A 22,761-nucleotide genomic window follows, 5' to 3' on the forward strand; every position below is an offset into this window, starting at 1 on the left:
TTGGCTCGGGAATTAAGCCTCATTTCTCTAGGGCCAGGGTGCGCCCCATGGACTAGCGCAGAAGGCGACCCACTTTTGCTGCACGATGTCAAAACCATCACTTACTCGCTTCCTGCCTTCGTGATTCGTGCTTTTCTGTTTGTCTCACTGAATTCGCTAGTCTGCTGCATTGATTCAAATCAATCGAATGAATTCCCATTGATCGGTTTCTCGTGCCAATTACTTTGCAAGAACTCGTGGACCCATCTTGAGCCCACTTTTACCGCGATTTTCTTCCCATTCTGGTATAGAGCGTGGCACTAGCGTTCTGCTCGCGTCCGATCACCTCCTTCCAGGGACTGATATGATGCCATTTAGCCCCAGTGGGGGCACTCAGTCAATAATAGGGGGAGCCGGGTGGATCGGTTGTCGACCATAAATCGCCCCGAGAGAGACAAAATTGCAGTCCTTTTTCGATACCCCAAAATGCAAGCGGGGATTTCTCATTGCAGCTCAGTGTAAGGATGGCTCTTTCGTGCTACCAAGGGGGGTCCCTTCGATGGATGTTCGTCTGTCTTGGGCTCACCACCCTCGTCTTATTATGGATGACCCTGCACGACCTTCATACGCCGCAGCCTGAACTGCAGTGGAGTGATCCAGAGGCCGAACAAAATCAGGAAGCTTTGAAAGCCCAGATAGCCTTGGATACACAAAAGAAAATGAACGAGCAAAATCTATGGAAAAAACTTGATAATATTCAAAATGCAACACTGGGAGTATGTCTACCACTGCTATCTGGTGATGAACACAGGTTAACTGATCGTAATATAGTTTGACAAGGTTTTCGCGATCAACCTCGCAAGCCGGACAGATAAGCGCGACAATATTGTTCTAGGCTCATCGGTAACCGGATTTGTGGTTGACCTTGTCGATGGAGTAGATCCGGAGGGGATGAACCCCAAGTCCTATCCATATGTCAGTTCAAGAAGTGATTTTGTTATTGTTTCCCTTCCACAGTGGCTGACAAGATCTTAGAATTGGAATCATGACCATTCAGAGTCAGAATATGCGTGTCGACGAGCGCATGTGAATGTGGCGGAACGGTATGCGCTCGAATCAGCAATGTTCTCGGCGATCTTCGAACTAATGATGTGACCAGAATCGTCGAAAAGCGAATGAACAGCGCCCTCATCCTCGAGGATGACGTTGATTGGGATATCTCGATCAAAGCTCAACTGCAAAACCTCGCTCTTGCAACAAGAGCCCTTCAAGGCACTGCGCCCGATTCCACTTCATCCCCATACGGTCATGATTGGGACCTTCTGTGGCTGGGACATTGCGGCATGTCATGTAAGGTGAAGGAACCATACTACATGACTCCACAAGACCCGACCGTCGTCAAGCCTCACCACCTGCCTTTGTATTTCTATGGAGTACCAGAGTACAACAAGACGGACGACAGTCGGCTTACATGTACCGTCTTCGATTCTACCTGCATGACCGCATACGCGTTAAGCTACAAGGGTGCTCAGAAGATCCTCGCTGCCCTTTCAGTCAACCCATCCGGCATCGCCGATGAAGTCGATACTAGGGATCAAATTGACATAGTCCTCGGTCGCATGTGCAAGGCTGGAACTCTCCGATGCTTTGCGCCATTTCCTTCCTTGATGGGCAGATATCAATCCGCAGGAATGTCTTCTAAAGGAACCGATCAAGTGGGAAAGGAGGCAGGGTCTCACATGGTGCCTGCCAGCAGTGTTGGAGTTGTGTATAGCACAATGCTTAATATTAAGCGCATTTTGAAGGGCCTGCGCACCGTTCATGCCACATGGCCTGATATGAAGGCGCAGGATGTTTTTCCAGAGGATATTCATATTGGGATAGGTGAAATACACCCACCGGTTGGTCCCTCTGAACTAGTTTCTACATCTGTGGATGCCAAAATGCCAGACCTGGCATCCCTCGAGGGACTCGAACCAGCCAACGAGCCGGATCCTGCAGTGGTACCAATGCCTTACGAAACGCCTGTTTCCAATTTATAATATATTTCCCTAGTATACATGATTAATTTTATATTGACTTCGCTACTGGCCTGATAGAAACTCATATACGGTATGCTTATCTGGTCTTTCAATCCTCTATCCCACGCGGTGTAAGGGTGCCAAAAAGCTCCTTGGCTTAGAAAGTCTGGGCTATTGGACTACCACAAAGACCAGTTCCTCTGCTAGGTTGGCATGATGGGTGCTTGCAACAGAGACGGAAGAAGGCTCTTCCGATTATCCCAGTATCTAGCCTACCTCCTAGCTTGGAAGCAGAATCAATAGCGGGCGGGCCCTGTCAGAATCAAGCACCTTCGTGGTTATCAGTAGGAAAGGTAGATAAGGCGGTCGGAATTCTCTTAGCAAATCTCCCAAATCTATCCGGTTGTGTTGCGGGAGATTCCAGTGTTCCGAAAAATTGTCATTTCCTCTGGGTGCGTAGTGACAGGGATCCAATGAATGCAATAAAACCTGAATTGTGGATATGGAAAATCGTCAACACGCTGATGACCCCACAATCGAATATCCGATTCCCTTCCGAAAAGCGGGGAAGTGTGGAGAAAGATTGTTTGAAAGCTTGAAAGTCAATCGGAACGATGATTAGGCGTGAGCCCTTTGGCCTTTATATAATCCCATTATTCGGATTCCGGATCATGTTGCTTCATGCAACTTTTGCTCAGGAAGAAGAAATTCCACACCCGCAAAAGAGTTTCCTCATAAATCTTTATCAACATGGGCCTTTTTACGGCGCTGGACCAATCTGAAAACTCTCCATACATGGGTTTCCAGTGGGCCTTGACAGTGGGATTGGTTTTCGTTGGTTCCAAGCTGCTTGTAGTAGTCTACAATCTGTTCTTCCATCCGTTGAAAGGATTTTCAGGCCCCCCCTTTAGCCAGATGTACCAGCCTATGGGGCTTTTATTGGAACTTACATGGTCTTAGAGCACACAAAATTGACGATGCTCACAAAAGATATGGTCAGTTGATCTAGAACCTTGCATGCGAGAACAGTTCACCTTTAATCCAATCCAACAGGTACTATCATTCGCATCGCCCCAAACCTGTTGTCGTTCTCGGATCCGGAAGCTGTGAGAGAAATTTACAATTCGAAAAATTTCGTCAAGGCCGAGGGCTTCTATGTACGAGTCTCGGCATCTCTCCTCTTGCTGACCTACTAATCTTCTGCAGCGTGCGAAGCGGATCTTTCAAGAAAACCATCTCCTCTCTTTCAGGTGCAGTAGCATTCATCTGGACAAACACGACATTTGAAAAATACTGAATCAATTGTCTTATTATGCAGGGACCCTCTTCAGCACCATCAGAGGCGAAAGCTCCTCTCGCGTGGCTTTTCCCAGGCTACTCTGACAGAATTCGAACCCCAAATAGCTTCCAAAGTGAGCACCCTACTTGACCAGTGGACCAAGCTATCAAAGCAAAAGAACGCTATAGATGTGTACCCGTGGGCACACATGTTTGGATTTGACGTCATCTGTGAGTCTACTTCTTCAGGAGCATCAGACACGTGTGACTGCCAATGAATGTTGACTGTGGCTCAGATCATCTCATGTTTGGAATCGATCCAGAATCCCTGAAAAGGGGAAAAGAGAGTGACATTATGCCGTGGCTTAGGTCCTGGAGGCCAACTTTCAATTACGTATGTCTAATATCCCCTTTTTGATTGGTGAATCTAACAAGGGGTAAAGAAAGAACTTCTTCCACAGCTAGAGAAGTGGGGCCCCAGCGCCCCTGGAAATGTTGGAAAGAACTTCCGCAATGTCCAGAAATGGAAAATGGTATCTCAGCAATTATTATCGAAATGGTGATGGGGAATTTTGACACAATACTAAAACCTCACGCAGTACGCAGTAGATATTGTCCGGTCATTCCGCCAAGAGGGGAAAACCACACCGTTTCTGAGCCGGGTCCTTGATGGGATTGATGAATCCCTTGGTCGGCCCCTCACAGATTCAGAACTTGCCGAGGAATGTATGGGTGGGATGTACGTTTTCTCAGCCCAGATGCAGAGCTTTAATCTAATGAAGGTAGGTTCGGTGGAAGCGGCACAACGGCAAATACTTTTGTCTTTGCACTTTGGGGCACCTTAAGACATCCTAATGTTGTTCGCTGCTTGAAGAATGAACTCAAAGCTGCTTTTCCGGATCCAAATGTCATTCCCAGTGCTGTGGTACGGCTCTGTTTTCAATACACAGCAAGTACATATGCTAATACACCATAGGAATGTGGAAAGCTATCATATCTCAACACTGTGTTGCAAGAAACTTTGCGATTATATCCAACGATAATTGCGATCCTTCCACGGATGGCCGTTCAGGACACCATTCTGGGTGGTACTCGTATTCCTAAAGGAGTAAGGAACTCAACTCTATACGTAATATTATATCTGACCATATGCCAGGCAAATGTGGGCATACAGAACCTCACTATTCATCGAAATGAGCAAATATATTCAGATTCAAAAGCATTCTGCCCAGAAAGATGGTCACAGACAAATGAGGCCCAGAGAACAGCCTTCGTCCCGTTCTCAGTTGGGCCGCGAAAATGCATAGGATCTAAGTATGTCCGCCAAACTGCCATAACGACAAGTCCATCAAATAGCAACATCTAATGAACTCTCTTTAGTCTAGCCGAGATGGAACTTCGAGTCCTTATAGCAGCCTTTTTTCGACGGTTCAACGCGTCTATCGATCCTTCAATGACGGAAAGAGAGATGGAACTATACGATGGCTTCAGTGCCTCCCCGATTGGAGGAAGGCTTCTGTTACATTTGGAGAAAGAGGATAGCTAGAATGAGGGCGTGTTTAGAAAAAATAAAAGAAAATTGATCGGCGGTTTGAGCTTCTGCCCGCAAACGTTTGTTTAGCTATACGCTGTGAAAGTGGAGACGTTTATCGCGGCCCGGAACTCTCAGGGTTGCATGGTCCAGCCCCTTATGAGAACAAGAAAGTGACCCACCCGAACATAGTATATACGTCGCTTAGCCCAAAGTTCTAGTATTAGTAAAATTGGCGAAACTGAACTAGTATTAACCCAATTTCAGTCCGAAACAGTAATCAAGTAACCACGTTTCTAGGCGTACTTTATGAACGAATTTCACCATTCTCTGAGCAGACGGGGAGAAAATGCTTCTATATCACGTCGTGGTTGTAGAAGTACACATGATCAAAGTACCATTCCACATAGCACTACTCAAGTGCATTACATCAATGACGAATAGTGTTTTCTGATTTACGGAGTACTAAATGCCGAGATCCCGGGTCGGCGTATTCTGGCTTCATGTGCGGCTTTCAGGGGCCAGTATAAGTGGGGCATCGCCTCCAGGGCTTCCGAGAATTCAGAGGCAAAAATCAGAGATTGGTCAATGCGATCGATGGATCTGAGGGAATACTAATCAAACAAGCGTGGGCACTTGCACGTGTTGACTGCGAAATCGGCATCACCACCTTTACTTCCGACGTCAATGGATCTGGGATGCTGATTAAGCACTTCATCCTTTTCCAACAGTGTATGCATGGATCGCACCATTCTCGCGTCCCTACCAATCTCATTAGAAAATGCAATGGCAAGTTCGGAATCTTGCGGCTCTTGACTTGTGCCACGCGACTGGCCAAGGCTGGGTAAACCGTGTAGAGTCTCTGCTGGCTTCAGGAGTTGATCCAAATGCAAGGTTTGATGACTCAGAGTCCGTAATTTCTGCCCTGGCAGACGATGAGGTCCATGATGTGAAATATACGTTGCCTCCTCATGTCGATTTCCAGGCCACTGAAATGCCGGCCCTACGCCGAGCTGCTCGGGACGCCTGGGTCCAGACCCCTGAGATGTGCGATTTACCCAAAACCGCGCATCTCATGACGACTTTGCTCAAACATGGTGCCGATCCATACGCATTATTTCGTCAGCCCATCTTCAGCTATAAGATTTTCCTTGTATTCCCAGGGGACACTGGAGATCCAGGATATGACGATGATGAGTCAGACCTCAACGCTATGCGATGGTCTCGTTTGGGTATCATCGAAGAGACGCTTCATGAGGAGTATGAGCGACTTGGACTACTGAAGCAAATAAATTTTGGATTCGCCTGCCGCTTCTCGGACATGGTCAACTACAAGGCTCGTTTCTCGCACAAATATGGGGCATGTAGTGATATGCACTCTTTCTCGAGGACGGTGCATTCATTCAGCCTGTCCTCGAATTTATCGGAGATGACCTAGACCTGGAACGACAGGATCCCCGGGGTCGCACTCTGTTTCTTGCTGCCTGTCGAAGTAAGCTTGGCTTGGACGGTGCAATTGATGGCGTCATCCTAAGCCTTACCCAGACGCGGACCTTACCGAACCCTTACCCGCAGCCGAGAAATACTTGGCAAGAGTCTGAACAATTCACCTCGACATGCACCGGCCCGAGCCTGCTTGAATTCTTAGTATCCCGCGGGGCAAACCTCCTCGCGGCGGACAAATAAGGCCAGAACGCTCTTCATCACATGCTAGCATTTGTTGACCGCGACAACGACGGCGTGCCCCCTCTCATCAATACTTCATTAGAGCATCTGGCCCAGCATTGTCCCAGTCTGCTGAATCAGCCTGACGGGGCCGGTTTCTATCCCCTCCATTATGCAATTCGACGAATGTGTGATTACCCGTACCAGTACGGCCCGCAAGCTCTCTTCCACTTCGAAACAGCCATTTATGACCTTTTGAACGCTAATGCCGATCCTCTTGTCCGTGATGGTCGTGGAAATATCGTTCTGCATTATCTTGTAGCAGGGAAGCTAGGCGAAGAAGACCGAGGAGGTGATGAGCAGAGACATCTGCTTCAAGTGTTCCTCAAGCGCGGGCTCGACCCAAAAGCTAGGAATACAGCAGGTGTTACTGCATTGGAAATTTCCTTTTTGACAAATGATGAGCCGGAATTTGAGGGCGAAGATCACGAGTACGATCATTCCTACGCTATTGGTCAAGAAGTTGTCGATGCGTTTGAGCAAGGAGGCTATATCTTGTCAGAGACAAATGCTGCCAACCAAAAGCTTTTACACCTAGTGGCTAAGATTGACTCAGACCGCGCGCCCCCGTGGTTCAATCTCAAACACAAGGGACTCGATCCTGAGGCGAAAGACAAAAGTGGGGAAACTCCTCTAGATATTGCCAAATACAACTACTGGATCAAGAAGGTTATAGGTGATTAGCATGGGAGTGGTCCAGGTAGACATGGGCTAATGTTAGCGCAGTCACCTGGGAAATGGAACACTGCAGCGGTCATAATTTGGAAGGGTCAAAAATGAAGGGTTTTACTGCTTCCACATCTGCCTTTACTGCCAATTAATATCACTGCCAGGAATTGATTTGACACCTTTTTTCTGTGATATTATGGTAGCTAGGGAAAGTATTTGCTATTGCTCCGAACCAGGGCTGTATACAATATAAAACTTTCCCGCCGGTGCCAGCAATTAGGCATTAGCCTAAGACTTAGGCTCAGTACTAGGCTCTAGGCCTAAGCCTTAGGTCCATAACTTAGACTATAAACATGACATATATACCAAAGGCCCGTGAGCTTTCTTTAAAGCATAAACTATACGGTTTTAGCTATAATTTCAAGTATTCCAAATGTAATAAGAGAAGTATAATAAAGAGGAAAATAGTAGGTTTGATCGTAAGGCCACCCTATAATAAGAAATTCATACACAATCCACAACTAGTATCGCTGTCATTCCTAGCTGGTTGCTTATTTCAAAGGTTCTTACTTCTCCCTAGTAATGCTTTGCCCAAGCTTAGTATGAAGATCATTGTCATGGAAAATTAATCTGATATTTCCGGGAATGACTCTGTGGTTCGACTTCGAATTTAATGGATGTTGAATAATGAAACGTTCTGCGCTATGACATTTTCACTTTCCCAAAAAGGCATGGTTGTTAATTATGGTGAATTTCAGATCTGCGTTGGGTCTTCCGGAGATAGCGGACAAACTGATATAAATTCCGTTTATGTTGAGTCTAGAACGAAGATACAACCAGATTACTAATAACCGTCCGTGAAAGGCAACAGTATTAGGGGCGCAATATTATGTTATGACGCACCTCGCACTCCGAAAATCCCGAACGCCGAGGTTGGATATATTGATAAAGATACACAACTCTTTAGAAAGTTTGCAGATTTCCAGAAGAGCCCGAACTAATCGAGTGCGCAAATGGCAGTTCCAAACCGCCCAGTGAGCTTTGTGCCAAGCAAAGCGGGTGAAGTAATCACCCTAGGAACCATGAAATTGCGAATCATGGAGGACGGATCAAATACAGGTTTGTCAACTCTGCAAGATCAGGTCAAAATGTTCTTACACGAAACATTAGATATGCGCTTCAGCTGCGTGGAACTAATCATTCCCTCGCGGACGAGAGGCCCCCCTCTACATTGGCATGAGATGCACGACGAATCTTTCCTCGTTACTAAGGGGACTGTTCGGTTTCATCTGCACGGAAAGCCAGACATCGATGCCAAGGCTGGAGACTACATTGTTATACCTACAAAGAGTCCCCATACATTTTCGAATCCATCCGATGAAGAGTCGCGTTTCTTCAATACGTTCACTCCGGCATTTTACATTAACTATTTCAAACTGCTTAGTGAATTTTCCGAAGAAGGGAAGCCTTTGTCCAAGGAGGCAAACCAGAGAGCAATGTCATATTATGCAACACTCCCAGTGCCGGAACCTTGAACTATCAATCAACTGCGGATCGATTCGATGGAAATGACATGTCACTTTAAGGCGGATTAGCTGTAATTCCAATGTGCCGTATTTGTCAGGCTGCATAGTTCCCCGAAATTCCGTTATTTCGGCCCAATTCCAGCATATCCCTTTCATTGAGTTATGTTCATTAATAGTTGATCTTTCAACGTGACACAAAATATATGTAGACACTAGTTTTAGGCCGTTTCAAGTTCTCTGAAAGTCGGAAGAAATCGCAGGACTTTCCTACCTAAGGAAGCTACACTTAGCCTTATACTTATTAATATGATAAATTATTGAAATAGGTATCCTAGGTGTATTCTTCTATAATCCTGAAGAGGTCTGAATAGAGCAGCGAGCCGCCCACGCCCGATTCGTGGGCGCTAGGTGACCAAAAACTTAGACATGCTGTTGATTTTTTTTTTCGTTGTTGCGAAATTGTACTTTTTAAATGATGTGTGAAGCGTTGGGGATCAGAATGCCGGAGACTGGGTGAGGGAAGTGAGAACGGAGTAGGAATTTTCACCCGTGAGATCGCTGACGACGTGATGGTAACCCAACAGATTAGCGAGCGGTCAGAGAGGTCATTTCTACAGGCTTGTGGCTTACACTAGATATTATCAAGTCTGTCACCACTGAAGGGAATACAGAGATAAAGTATCGCCAATCGGAACATCGTCACGCGACTAGGGATAACACGATATAATATTGACAATTTCTCGTCATTGCCTACAGGACAGGACTGCCTTTGGCTTGGCAAAGAGCGACCGAGGCAGGGGCAGGCTGTCAACCAGGCTGAGCTGTGATTGAATGAGTTGGGAAATCTTCCAAAGTCGGAGCTGTTTAGGATACTGATACAAATTGCAGTGTTTTGTATTAAATGTGAAATTTACGTCGTTTCCTGTTTAGTGCATATATGAAAGTGATACATACTATGGATCCGTTATATAAACTTCTCCTGCCAACAAGGTATAGAGCGAATTGAATTCAGAAGATAGACAAATATTCTTATAAAGTAGCGCCTCACTACGAGAATCTGGAACCTGTCACATGGTGACTCGTCGTGTATCAAGAGTACAAAGTTGCCAAGAACATTCTGGTGCGGTTCCCTGCCTGTTCCAATAGCTTCAACTTCTCCCCCGCGTTCAAACCCGGGGATTCTGTTCGACGCAGGGAATGGATCAAGGATTTATCCAGTGAAGAGCTGCCGCTTTCTCTCTCCGTCACGTATTTCAACGAGTTCAGCAATAACCTCTCTCGGCGCAAGGCTTCCTCCGAGGCGGACTGGTCCTGTGTCAAGGCACAGTTCTGCATCGCGAGCTTGACATCGTCATGGAATCCCATCAGAGGAGCTTTCAGCGCAAGCCAGTCCGCTCGCATGTAATCCCGTTCGTTGAACATGTTGAAGTCACTATCCTCCCACAAGTCCATCTCGGGAATGCAAATATCTTGGTCTTCCTCAGGTGGACAGGAGGAGTTGTACCAGTTGCTCAATCGGGTCATGTATGGCGTCTCAGCATACTTGGCGCCCTTGATCTGCTTCCTCCAATGCCAGCCTTTCAAGGTCTTTAACCCGGTGTCCGGCCAGGTGCATTTCACTTTGGGATTCTCTACTCGCTCAAAGCCTGCCAGAGCGGCGGGCTGATAGTTCAATACCGTACCCTCAACATGGGCTTCACGGTACGCCTTGCCCATTGCGTAGGCAACCACAGGGTGAATGCACTCCTTGGTATCTCCGTCTTTATTGTACTGACCCGGGGTGCGAGTGGTAGAGCCGCTGTAACCCGTGATGGAATTGATGCTATCCGGTCGATAGCCCATGCCCCAGCCTCCGTACGCTGTGGGATTCTTGGGATCAGGCACATCCTGGCGCCGTTTAGACTGGTCGAGCTTCTTTGCATAATGGCATTCGGAGTCGCCCTCCTTGAAGGACCGCTGCGAGAGGTCCACGATAGTACAGGTGTAATGGTGATAGAAACGTGCCAGCGCGTAGGTCTCAAAGGTCAGGTTGGTCTGTTTGCGGACCTGGTCAATCATCCAGACCAAAGAGAGATTTGCCATGGATTCCATATCCCCGTAGTGGTTCATGGTATCCTCACTACCACCACCGATGTTAATGTGGTAGCCCGGGAACCAGCATTGCACCAAATTGGTATGTACACCCTTGGGAAGGGACCACATAGTGGGAGGAAACGCGTGTCGGTGCTCATCAAGAGCAAGGGCATGAAAAGCGTTCTTGATATTCTTGTGCAGATTGGTGTCGTGGAAGCCATACTTAGTATCATTGGCGTTTCCGCCGAACGGAACATACTTATTTGATGGCCATCCAAGCGCACCCACGGTATCAAATACGCCCACGACTTCGATATCGACGTTTTTGTAGAAGCGGTCTTTCCAGTCCTTATTGACACTGTACAGAGCCCAGCTGCTTTGCTGCATTGCATCCGGAACATGGAATCCGTTACTGACAGGCTTGGGCTCTTCTTTCTTGAGGGGTCTCTTTTTGTACTCGTCGTAAATCGCCCACCAATCGTCCATCATGTCCGGAAAGCAGATGCCCAAGTTGCAGACCAGCCCTGCCACTGCGCGGGCCGTATAGGCGCCTCTTGAAAAGCCAAAAATATAGATTTCATCACCAGGAAGCCAGTTGCTGACCTGTATAATAGTTGTGAGTAGGCGAAGGGGCTGGAAGAAAAGTGATGATCGCAACGTACCAAAAAATTATAGGCCTCGCATACATTCTCCTCTACTCCTCTTCCGAAGGCACCTTCGAAGGCTTTTTGTCCCTTGGCCATGGCCTTCGCCGTTATCGACGCATCCTCTTTTGGGGCGCTATCTCCAGTTCCTACTCCTCCATCATAGTAGACGATCTGGTGAATCACTTCGTCCTCGCCGGTCTTCTGGCAGCTGGCGATGGACCGGCTCAACTTCGCAATGTTGGACGCGATATTCTTCTCTCCGTGGTTGGAGGATTGCCATGAGCCATCGAGGCAGAGAATCAATCTTCTCATGGGACGAATTGGTTCCGCTGGTTCAACATTCTTGAATTTTATGCTCTCACCCGAAAACAGTGGGTCGTCTTCCAGCGACTCCATGCGCAGGATTTGAAGCTTCGGCATGGTCTGCAGCAGTGTTAAAATAAAGATGCGATGGATTATAAGCAAGGTGAAGATAGGAAGAGAAAAGGTAAGAAAAAGAGGAGTCAAGGATGGCCTTTTATCCTTCACAGCTGCTGCGGGACCCCCTTACCATCACAATGGTCTTCTCTTGAAAATTGCCAGCTGAAGGGTGCGACTTCAACGTGGCTACCTGAAGGAAGTTGCCTGTCAGTCATTTTTGCCGAAGTCCGCCACCATTCGCTAGTCAGGTCGCGACTCACTTTTATAGAGTCACCATAGCCGACAAGTGTCTTAGGCCCTGGTTCCGTTTGCCACTTCCCCCCTTTCCATATATCCATCTAATTAACATTCGGTACGGTCCGGAGAAGTCTTTGGACTACCGAATTCTTCTCGGGGTGGGGTGGCATCCGTTGTTTCTCGCCTTCAATCGCCTTATTTCCGCAGGCTGACAAAGAGCTGAGCAAATTTTATCTTGGACCCATCTCAGCTTGATTTTCAATTATGTGTCAGGGGTAAGCAGCAGCTGTTTAGGGGTTGGCTTTTGCCTTGAAGATCGACAGCAGAAATTTTTCTAACCCTTTGAGTCTTTACAGTGGCCAGAGTACAAATGACAACAACAAGAAAAAGTCGATGAACCGTATCAACCTCCACTTTCAAAGTTTTTCAATTGAGATTAACCTGCCTAATCGCGTCTTAGGGGAGGGGGGATTGACTTTGGTTTCTTTGTGCCGTACATCATTTATGAGAGAGAGGTCTCCGTCGACTGTTTCAGCCTCTCCACCTTAAAGTCGCCAAAGCAACCGATAGCAGGTAACCCTCCTGAATCATTACTAGGGTTTCAACCAGGCGAGTACATGTTGAGGGTTATTACCGGGTAGTCCAACTTAATAATCTGATGATAGTTTCTACCATAGCGTCCAACGGTAATGGTGATTAAAATTCCGGGCGTGATGCACGCTAGGTAACTCGTAATTGAGAGTTCAGACGGGCCGCTTTTCATGTCGAAATAGAACCCCTATTTTTGTTAGCGTAAAACAGAGTCCAATCATAACGTTAGCTCCACAAATGAATCGGGCCTAGTGTTCGCGGCCGCGTAATCCGTCGTTGGTCGCGCGGAGCCGCCGTTTTTCCTCACCAAAACCAGTATTGATGTCTAGTAACATCACGTGCCATATTTCCCTTTCCTGTGATATTATTCTCTTCTTATGAGTAATAGAACTTGACGTTGTGATCCAAAATGATGAAGAACAAAATATCAGACCGTACATATCTCTTCTACCATCTCCTTGTTTGCATATATCTGGCAGAATCTTAGTGTTCGACAGGCGCGAAAACTGAGTCACGAAAACTAGATTGGATCAATTGAACCTCAAGTCTCAAAACAGTAGGCCCAAAACTCTTATTTAGGTCATGACATATTGATGAAATCCTCGCTGTGAACTGCCGAACCAACTGAATGCACACAGAGTGACTGTTGAAGATGGTTCATGAATACTGACCTTTGCAAAATCATCGAATGGGAATAGTCGCATCAGTTAAACAAGACAATACTAACTACCCATAATGCCAACCGAAAGGTGAGCCCCTACTCAACTATATTATCCAGTTGTCCTCCTCAGAGTAATTCTCCCAATCATCCCCTGATACACCACCACCTTCAAGGTTTAAGATATCATCATGTTGAAAATACCGGTAGACCCGAGTAGTCTGGTTTGTGTCGGTAATTAACAACTTCATCCTTGGCTTCGACGAAGTCTGGTTTGCCTGTATGACCCAGCTTTGCAGACAACGGACCAATTGCTCCAAATCACCTACCGCTTCGTTCGTCTCATATGATGAGATATTGTCAATAATGCAGATAATCGTGATTCCTTTCTTGACCTGGGCGATGAGCATTTCGAAGAGCCAGCACAGTTTCTTCAATGAAAACTCCTCGATCCGTGATAATGCCTGTTTTTTGATTTGCGATAGATCAAATTGGACTCGATAAGAGTCGTAGGAGAGAAGCTGACCGATAAAGCTGGCGATTAACCCCCTGGCACCGGCACGGCGACCGATCTCCGCGCGACTAGCCGTATGAAGCGAGCAAAAGTGAGTGAGAATCAGTACTTTGGGATTGGGAGCGGATTCATAAGCGATCCTTGCGCAGAGGTGTGTCAAAGCCGAAGTGCCATCTTCAGAGTCAAAGTGACCTTGAACGAGTAGGGAGGCATTTTTCCGCTCGGTCTTGTTGATCCAGTTTTGAAACTGCGTGGATCTCGTAATGAAGGGAAGTTTTTGGGAATCACGCTTGTTGAATCTGCTTGGGTGAACGTTCGTGCCCCGGTCGCTGGCGACCTTGGTTTCATCGAATGCGAGGAGGTGTAAAAGGCCTTCAGTGGTGATCAAGGGCTCCTCGGTCTTGGGGGAATATTGATGTCGACGGTCGGTTCGTTGGGGAACGTTCAAATGATCGTTAGATTGGGAATTGACACATAGAGTGAGCAAGTCTCTCAGATCTGGTAAGTCGGTTATGGATGGACTCTGCGAAGCCTGGATCCCTGGGGAAGAGCTTGCACTGATGGAGTTTTGAACTTTAAAGCCGGCAAGAGACAATTGAGGAGACGCTAGATTTGATTTTCCCACATTCAGATTTGATAAATTTGCAAAAAGAACACTGGCAATGGCGTAATACTGACCATCCATATTATCGGACAAAAGTTCGCCTTTGCTATCGAGAGATGGGTGTCCAGAGTAGAGCACGTATAGATTGACATATATGTCCGTGCGGCTACCTTCTGTGTTGTGACAACTCTGCTTGATGCCTTGAATATCTTCGCTGATATTCTGTATAGTTTGGCGGTTCGTGAGCTCTGCCTCTCGAGAAAGAGAGGTGGCGCGTTCCCTAAGGTCAGAAATTGATTGTCGTAGAGAGTCTTTTGCTTTCGGCCCCTTGAAGACCGCCGCAATATAAAGTTCTATACAATTATTGGGGAAACAAATCAGAGACGCGAGTTTCCCTCTAGAAAAGAAGCATGTATGTGTACTTACTAGACTTTGTTTCAAGACAGTAATAAACGATTTCCCGCAGCACAACAAGAACGTGGTTACATAGGTCAGCCATCTTTTCCAGCATGTTCATGCTCAACCTAGGTACTCTGTACGCATCCAGGTAGAACCGGGCTTCGTACAAGATCTCGGGTATGTCCGACAGCGCCACGAAGACTAAGCTATCCAGCTTGTGAGTTTCATCAAGGGCCTAAATAGCGTCAGTCGGAGCTTGGGAGCTGAGCATCAAATCAACCTGGTATGTTCCCGTTGCCATACCGATAACAATAGTTTGAGTCCGCCTGTACAATTATCGGGCGCTTAGCATCGTTCGCATCGAATATGGTAGGTGCATGCGTACCGCATATAGTAGACCCATAATCCCCAGCAGGGAGCAGGTCTAGCCACCCCTTCAGCGACTCCGTATATCTCCCGAATTTGGAGAGCGCTTTGCCAATCGGTCCACCTCCATGGCGGGTCTTGTAGTAGTTCTGGGCATTTTGCAGCTCCTTCATCACATCTGACCAGTGTACTTTCTGACCTGATGGTATAGGCTGACTGGCTTGGATTTGGCCAGGTTTGCACAATTTCAGCCGAAAAACCTCCAGCGCCTCATTCAAGGCTTGGACATTGCTGGTCGTACTTTTGAAAGACTCCTCACTAACAAAACATCCTCGACGATAAGTGATAGGTTTCAAGTTTTAGGCCATATTATGAGCAGAAGGTAAAAATGTACACACATTCGTTGCTTACACTCTAGCTCATCCTGAGCTGCGTCATTCTCCGGGAGGAAGGAGTTGATACGATGAACAAACTTTAGTTTTTCTTCGTCTTCGGCGGTGGTTTGGTGATTCTCAATGAAGCTCGCGGGGATATTAGTTGAATGAACTGGAAACTTGGTTACGGATTGTTTCGCCATCCTGTTCGTGGGCTATGTTGCCTGAAGAAAACACAAAGATGAGCCTCGTACTTAGTTGTCAGTTTATTGCAGTGACCAAATCCTCCTATGACCCTGCCAGCTCGGGAATCAGGTTGACTTCAGCTACTAAGAGGAGAAATGGTGAGGGGTAGGTAGGTTGCCTTCAGGCTGTTGGGGCGCTCTAATGCTTGAGGCTGCATGTCAGATCAATGATTGGCCAGAGGTCTCACGTATTTCCTGTCAATATTACTTCATGTCCCCCTCTGCTGAAACCCATACTAAATATAGCGCGGCTTGGGGGCGAGGGGTTTCGATCACCCGCAATGCATCCTCGTACGGTAGAGGGGAGAAAGTGGACAGGCTATTCGCTGATGGCAATCACGGGCCAAGAGGTTTGGCAAAGGAACTGTTGGAAGGATCCGTGCCTGATGGAGACACGTGCATATGCAGATGGGGCGCTTCTCCAAAATAGATCCCGCGTCCGGGTGGTTCCCTCTGGCCCGGCTAATCCCTACTAGTCACAGCACTACTGGGAGAGCAAAGGGTTCGAGCGCACAATACTTATCGCAAAGGTTGTCTGAGCACCAAAAGCAAACATCTTTCTGGCGGGGTAAGATTTTCAGCTGCCTTAAAGCAAGGCTGACGCGGCGCTGACAACACATCGTGTATATGTGAGGTGAACTGGCCTGAGCTTTAAAAGCTCAAGTCTGTGATCAAGTCCGCGAACTCGGAACTTTCTCGTCTTTTAAAGGCCCAAGAAAAGTTGCAGGAGCTTTCGCGTCATGGCAACAGCAATCGTCGACAGTGTAGATGCTCACTCCTTGGGTCAATCTTCCGAACCAAGTGGCCTCCCATCAGCCGCGGACAGCAACACAGACTTGTCTCAGACCAAAACCAGCACCCCGTCCTCCTCCTTATCCTCTGATGCCGCGAAGAGCGGTCAGGCTAGCCAGACAGAAGATGAACCTCGATTCTCGAATGTCCAACTCAATGAGAGGACTGAGGCAGAGCCTCGAATTGCGGATGCGAAAGTAGATCGATTCGTCATTGAACACTGGAACAGAGTCACCTCGCTTTATGAGGACCGTACTTTACAAGAGCGAATTGAAGATGTCCCAGCGCGACTCTTTCACGAGGCGATGCTCCATCGACTCTTTCACGATCGGCTGGAGGCACTCGAGGCCGCGATCCTTGGACCGCAGAAATTGGACTCTACGTATTATAACAAAAGCAAGGTACCTGATAGTGAGGTAACGACCAAATGGCTCAGCTGGCAAGAGTACTCCCTTGTATACGACGTGCCCGATTCGAAAGGCGAGTGGAAACACGTCCCGGAAATCGACAACAGCCCACAGAGCATCATTGAGGTTCTAATCGAAGAACCTCTATCGTTCAGAGCGGTGCGCTCGGTAACGACAAAGCAGGCCCCCGGGGTCGTCGCTGCGACAAAGATGAACATTGATGGCAAAGAGGCCAGCCTTCCCATGTTTCAAATTCGGCTTCGCTCGCCAATCCTCTTGAAAGTCTTGGATGAGGTCACAGACCAGCTCTCGGCGCGTGGCCCCCACGAGCATAAAGTCTCCTTCATGAGGTCCTTTAAACTGTTGACTCTTTTCTGGAAGGAGCTCTTGGAACATCAAAAGAAACTCGAACAGATCCATGGTGACAGCACAGCTGAAAGACAAGACCCTTCAACGGCAATTGGTCCTTTCAAAGAAACGGAGAGTCCGAAGGCCCTTCAACATCTACGGTTATTGAATGAATTTATGGCAAATCACTTAAGTCATGTCTTCAAGTTAAGGGAGGATTTTGAGAAGGGCACGGCTCGCAAAGTAGCATTCCGTGATCTTTGGCATCTTTTCCGACCAGGCACCACCGTCCGCACTCCCGCCGCAAAACAAATCCAACTGTGAGCCTTCCGATTAAATTGGAATCATATGACAAGTTGCTAACGCGAGTTCTAGATACCGGGTGATTCGCGTAACGGGAGGAAGACCGCTTTACGCCCTCGCTGGTGACCCCCCACCAAACTATGTCGGGGTCAAATTGAAAGACCAAGGATACTCCATGGGAAGTTTTATAGTGGAGTGTTTCTACATTGACTTTGATGGGGCTCAATATGGCCCAGTGAACCGTACATTCCAGATCAGGAAGTATGAAGGAGAGCGAGATATGACTGCTCTCCCAGTATATCCATTGCAATGCGATCCAGAGCATGAAAGCACTCACAAAGCGATGGTCACTCGAGGTGAAAGCTTCGCAATTTTATCGAACCCACAAAAAACAGCACATAAGCAATACCGTGGATTAACCCTGGATAAGCATCCAGAACAAGTGGAATCTCAGGTAATCATTGATTTCCAACTGGCGTTTCTAGAGATGTCAGACAGAAAACCACAGATCGGACTGGATAGCATAGTCGATCATGATAATCGAGAGACAAATTTGGGTTATTTCCGTTGCGTTCGATGCAGCTCAGAAGGCTGCTGTGGGAATGACTACATTGTCCAAGACTCCAGCATTGACGAAAAAGAAGAACAGCAATTCAGAAGCCTCCACGGGAGCTTAATTGACTCCACGGGAAATGCGGAAGACTTGAACCGAGACCAGATGGCTCTACTTCCCTTCATGGTCTACGGGTTTGTTCTACGTTCTCGAAAATGGGCAACATTCGATATTGAGAGCATTAGCGATGTCCAATATACCGACGGGTGGCAGAACTTGGTCATCAATGACAGTATTAAGGAAACTGTGTTGGCTATGGTTGAAAACCATGAGAATATCCCAAGCAAGTCTGAAGGGCCGGGAGGTTCCCTGCCCTCTGTCGACCTTATTCAGGGTAAAGGTAAGGGTCTGATTATCTTGCTGCATGGCGAACCAGGAGTTGGAAAGACTAGTACAGCTGAATGCGTTGCCGACCATACCAAACGGCCTCTTTTCCCGGTCACATGTGGTGACATAGGAGACAACGCTGAGTTTGTGGAGAAGAACTTGGAGCGGAACTTCCAGCTTGCTCATAAATGGGGATGCGTTCTTCTTCTTGACGAAGCCGAGTTCGTTGCATCCTTTCAATCTTACTCCCTTCATCAAGGCCTTGCTAATTTCACAATAGTGTTTTTCTTAAGCGACGCAATGACACCGATCTCCCTCGCAATGCGATTGTTTCAGGTAGGTCCGTCCTTCCCTTTGTTGATTATGTAGATAATATTAATTGTAATATAATTGCACAGTGTTCCTTCGAACCTTGGAATACTATAGTGTAAGTTCGACACTTCCAACAATGATACTTTCTGAGTCTCTCCTAACCCAGATAGGGGATTCTATTCCTGACCACAAACCGTGTCGGCCAAATTGACCGGGCATTCAAGTCCCGAATACATGTCAGTTTGTATTATCCAAAATTGGACAAGAAAACATCCATCCAGATATGGAAGAACAACATCGGACGGATCAGGAAAGAATTCAAGGCGCAAAATCCGGACTTCGATATTCGGGACAAAGAAATAATCCAGTTCGCAAAAGAGCATTTCAAGGACATCAAAGATAAGAAGCTGCTCAACTGGAATGGAAGGTACTGTACAACTTGCCATCATTCATTCCACGCACTCTACCAAATTCTTTATGCTAATGAAAGCCTTTTGTCTGTAGACAAATTCGCAACGCATTCCAGACAGCCGTTGCTCTTGCTGCCTTCGACGCAAGGAAAAACAAACGACCAAATGATATCATCCTCGGCAAGGAACAATTCACCCGAGTCGCCGCCGCCGCCGAGGAATTTGACAGATATCTCAACTCGCTGAGCCAGGGAAAGAATGATTCGCAACTTGCCGAAGAGCATCGCTGGCGCGCCGATAACTTCCAGAATCAACCTATGGTGGTGCCTATGGTACCCAATACGGATCCGGGTCGCTCATTATATGCATTTGGGCAGTCGAGTCGTTCTTCCAAAGGCCGAGGGCCTGATAGAGGGTTGTACAAGGAAGCACAACCTTCAGACACTGATTCGGACTCGAGTACATCGTCGGATAAGGAAGATTCCAATGAGCCATATCGTCAGAGTGTTGCAAGCGATGAGAGCTCCGAGTCTGAATCTGATTCGGTTTCATCAGAGGAGGACAAGAAGAAAAAGCGTAAAGGGAAGTCTACTTTAAAGGCAAAGGATGGGAAGAAAAGATCGAGTCATAAGAGGTCAAAGTAAGAGCTTACTTGCGGCTTCCCTCAAGTTTAGATCTACAGATAGCTTGCCCATAGACAAGGTTCTACTCAACTATTATCTCTCTTATAATTGATTATTTGACATCATCTAAAAAGTAGGAGATATTGCGATACGGATACTATATGAATATTGGTCCATGTCATACAAGATACTCTAGAATAGGGCTACTAAAGGAGGGTGGATTTGGGAAGGACGTAAAATGATGTTTCCTAGGTTCCCCTTCCAAATGGTGAGATTGCATCTTTTGCGAAATGAGCTGAATGCTCTGGTGGAAGACAAGTGGATGAATGTACATCTTTTTGTTCGCGAAGGCACAGCTCCTTGTAACCATTTCGGGCATTTAGAGCTATGAACAAAGCGATCCTCGGTGCGGGCAAGTCAGGTGACTTCAATTTTATTGACAACCTGTAGACCACTTTATGAAGTAATACAGAGGATTGTTTGATATGACATAATTGAGTATTCTTAATCGCCTCCGGAATCTGCCTTAGAGCTTGAATTGAAATTTTCGATTTCATCTAGCTTCTCAGAAGCCTGTGTAAAGTTTGATATTTATCTAGCGCCAAGCTATATCCTTGCTCACACCTGCGGCCGGTCAGGCTTCACGGTACCCTTTACCTTTGCGGTTTCCGTCTCACCCTCACCCTTTTTACTCTTTCCGGGCTCATTGACATATGGGTTCATGGTATCGGCATTAGAAAGGCCCTCTTGTTTAAATGACATGCTTGTAGGTCCCTTGGAAGAACCCATGGCTCGAGGCTATACGTAAGTCAGCAAATTAGTCACTAGAAGTCTTACACCATCCTATGTTGGGTGTGTGCGGGAACAGCGGCTTCACTGAGATAAGAGAGTTAAAGGATAACGAACCTCATCATGGGTGGAAGTAGTTGAGTTGGAGTCGTTGCCCTGGTTGCCCTCCGCGTTTTGTGCATACTCTTGGTTAGCTCCATGGTGTTCGCCAATAGAGCTGGTATTGGGCTTTTTCTTGTCCCCCTCCAAAGGTAGATCGTTAGGGGCAAACCCATAGCAATGGAGACTAGAAGCCTAATTGAGAAATTCGGGGTTAACAAAGCTTCCGCTAATGAGCTACTTGTCGAGGAATTGAGGGAGAAAATACCATCTGGGGGTACCACCCTTCTGATCACCCGGACCGGTAGTAGCATAAGATCTTCGACTAAAATTTGCCTGAGGTGAAGTAATTCCAACAGGGGTGCGGAATGACCGCAAAGTCGCAATGCGCGAACATGGCTGGCGTAGAAAATTCATTGTCGTATTTGTCGGATTGTATGAAATGTGCAGCGATGCGATTTAAATTGACACAAGACAAATTTGAGATGCTGAGTTCAGTGAGTTGGGTTACATTTAAACTGGGAGGTTTTGGGTTTCATCGTTACATCATCGGTGCTCTAGCTTGTTTCCAGATAAGGAACCAAACGTCAAATGATTTTGGGCAACGTTCAAACTGGAAGCAACACGAAGACTACGTCAGCGCTCCCCGAAAGGACCCAATTGATTTTTATTTCCCTGTTTTATGCTTACTTGATCAGCCGTACATTCCAAGCAGTACAGTAAGGTCATAGCAATAGTTGACTAATATAGGTGTCAGAGGTCAGGTGATCAGATCCTGTAGATAGATCAGCGCTTCTCCCCATGCTTCCCGCTTCTCCGTTTTAACCACTTACAGTACGATATTGGTCTAGCTGTCTTATTCCTTTCTTCCTGTCCCCTCTGATCATCGACCAGCGCCGCGTGCCGACAACAGATGGGCTCTTTTATGCAATGGCTTCCATTATCGAAACATTATCGAGAAGAAAAGAACAATTTATCCCAACAGCGGTCAATTTCAGTTTACCAAGCACAAAGGACTCATATCTGTAACTAGGTTTAACTTTATTTAAGATAGTGAGTGCATGATGATCTACAGCTAAATCAGATAATAAAGATGTGTTATGTAGCAAAATTCAAGATCATGTGACCAGCCCTTCAAACTATCAGGATGTTTTCGATGCCGCTGCTTTTCAGGGACTTTCATATACTCGAAAGTAAAAGCTGGACATTACAAGAATGGCGTTCACTGATTCTAAGTGGAGGGATTGCAATACCAATCGTCCCATATAGCCGCTATGAAGACATAATGACGTAGTTTCTAGATTCCACGAGCAACTTACGTCCTAAACACCTCATCGTGGGTGATCGATGCTTAGAACTTGAGCGGACCATGACGCTACCACGACAGCTTCCAGATCCTGTAACAAAGATTTTATATTGCGTGTAAGAAACACCTACTTAGAAGTGCTTTCCATGGTTTAAAGTCCAGCAGTATTTAGCACAGGCCGATCCCTATTTAAGACAACCATCTTCACGGTTTCCTCCAACAATAACATATATTAAGTATCTGACATCTTGCCCAAAGCTAAACTTGATGAAAAGGAAATGGTCCCAAAACAACCCAGGATGGCGCAGGCAAAGGTCTAGAAGAACCTGGGTGCGCCGGAGCTTCTGCTACGCACCAGAAAATCGCAAGTTGCTGAACAGTCCAGATCCATGCCAAGACTCCGATATTGTTGAGGCGCAATAGTGAGGCGAGCTTGGCAGCTTGGAAGATGAATCAGGAATCCGGAATTCCGTGTTTTGGTCACTCCCATTAATTTCATGGCTAGTTAGGTGCACTCTTCCCAATGCCCAGGTGGAATGTTGTTTTCCAAGGGGGTGGTTGCTGTAATGACTTGT

At 46.8% G+C, this 22,761-nt stretch overlaps 9 protein-coding genes across 9 annotated transcripts; 6 read left to right on the forward strand and 3 right to left on the reverse strand.

The window, feature by feature from the left end:
• Positions 1 to 584: 584 nt before the first annotated feature.
• On the forward strand, positions 585 to 2,021 carry N7503_007588 (uncharacterized protein; the record flags this gene model as incomplete). Its single annotated transcript, XM_057067135.1, has 4 exons — positions 585 to 755; positions 811 to 954; positions 1,015 to 1,082; positions 1,139 to 2,021. The coding sequence occupies 4 exons, from the start codon at positions 585 to 587 to the stop codon at positions 2,019 to 2,021; spliced, it is 1,266 nt and encodes a 421-aa protein (XP_056920816.1).
• A 1,034-nt stretch (positions 2,022 to 3,055) lies between these two features.
• Positions 3,056 to 4,824, forward strand: N7503_007589 (uncharacterized protein; the record flags this gene model as incomplete). Its single annotated transcript, XM_057067136.1, has 10 exons — positions 3,056 to 3,157; positions 3,207 to 3,250; positions 3,319 to 3,509; positions 3,575 to 3,672; positions 3,722 to 3,811; positions 3,878 to 4,017; positions 4,065 to 4,203; positions 4,255 to 4,386; positions 4,435 to 4,592; positions 4,659 to 4,824. Coding segments are annotated over 10 exons (1,260 nt in total), but the record flags the coding sequence as incomplete, so codon positions are not given.
• Positions 4,825 to 5,590: 766 nt separating this feature from the next.
• N7503_007590 (uncharacterized protein) lies at positions 5,591 to 6,247 on the forward strand (the record flags this gene model as incomplete). The annotated part of the gene is made up of 1 exon (XM_057067137.1): positions 5,591 to 6,247. The coding sequence occupies one exon, from the start codon at positions 5,591 to 5,593 to the stop codon at positions 6,245 to 6,247; it is 657 nt and encodes a 218-aa protein (XP_056920818.1).
• A 269-nt stretch (positions 6,248 to 6,516) lies between these two features.
• On the forward strand, positions 6,517 to 7,218 carry N7503_007591 (uncharacterized protein; the record flags this gene model as incomplete). Its single annotated transcript, XM_057067138.1, has 1 exon — positions 6,517 to 7,218. One exon carries the CDS (start codon positions 6,517 to 6,519, stop codon positions 7,216 to 7,218), a length of 702 nt encoding a protein of 233 aa, XP_056920819.1.
• A 998-nt stretch (positions 7,219 to 8,216) lies between these two features.
• N7503_007592 (cupin domain-containing protein) lies at positions 8,217 to 8,738 on the forward strand (the record flags this gene model as incomplete). The annotated part of the gene is made up of 1 exon (XM_057067139.1): positions 8,217 to 8,738. The coding sequence occupies one exon, from the start codon at positions 8,217 to 8,219 to the stop codon at positions 8,736 to 8,738; it is 522 nt and encodes a 173-aa protein (XP_056920820.1).
• Positions 8,739 to 9,818: 1,080 nt separating this feature from the next.
• N7503_007593 (T6SS phospholipase effector Tle1-like catalytic domain-containing protein) lies at positions 9,819 to 11,869 on the reverse strand (the record flags this gene model as incomplete). Its single annotated transcript, XM_057067140.1, has 2 exons — positions 9,819 to 11,405; positions 11,465 to 11,869. 2 exons carry the CDS (start codon positions 11,867 to 11,869, stop codon positions 9,819 to 9,821), a joined length of 1,992 nt encoding a protein of 663 aa, XP_056920821.1.
• Positions 11,870 to 13,462: 1,593 nt separating this feature from the next.
• On the reverse strand, positions 13,463 to 15,815 carry N7503_007594 (uncharacterized protein; the record flags this gene model as incomplete). Its single annotated transcript, XM_057067141.1, has 5 exons — positions 13,463 to 14,826; positions 14,900 to 15,107; positions 15,176 to 15,198; positions 15,258 to 15,556; positions 15,637 to 15,815. 5 exons carry the CDS (start codon positions 15,813 to 15,815, stop codon positions 13,463 to 13,465), a joined length of 2,073 nt encoding a protein of 690 aa, XP_056920822.1.
• Positions 15,816 to 16,597: 782 nt separating this feature from the next.
• On the forward strand, positions 16,598 to 20,013 carry N7503_007595 (ATP-binding protein; the record flags this gene model as incomplete). The annotated part of the gene is made up of 6 exons (XM_057067142.1): positions 16,598 to 17,724; positions 17,780 to 18,868; positions 18,928 to 18,983; positions 19,046 to 19,074; positions 19,130 to 19,386; positions 19,464 to 20,013. The coding sequence occupies 6 exons, from the start codon at positions 16,598 to 16,600 to the stop codon at positions 20,011 to 20,013; spliced, it is 3,108 nt and encodes a 1,035-aa protein (XP_056920823.1).
• A 597-nt stretch (positions 20,014 to 20,610) lies between these two features.
• Positions 20,611 to 21,297, reverse strand: N7503_007596 (uncharacterized protein; the record flags this gene model as incomplete). The annotated part of the gene is made up of 3 exons (XM_057067143.1): positions 20,611 to 20,790; positions 20,899 to 21,067; positions 21,149 to 21,297. 3 exons carry the CDS (start codon positions 21,295 to 21,297, stop codon positions 20,611 to 20,613), a joined length of 498 nt encoding a protein of 165 aa, XP_056920824.1.
• Between the last annotated feature and the right edge of the window lie 1,464 nt (positions 21,298 to 22,761).

The sequence above is a fragment of the Penicillium pulvis genome, assembly GCF_028828015.1.
Source record: "Penicillium pulvis strain IBT 33274 chromosome Unknown contig_5_segment0_segment0, whole genome shotgun sequence".
Classification (NCBI taxonomy): domain Eukaryota; kingdom Fungi; phylum Ascomycota; class Eurotiomycetes; order Eurotiales; family Aspergillaceae; genus Penicillium; species Penicillium pulvis.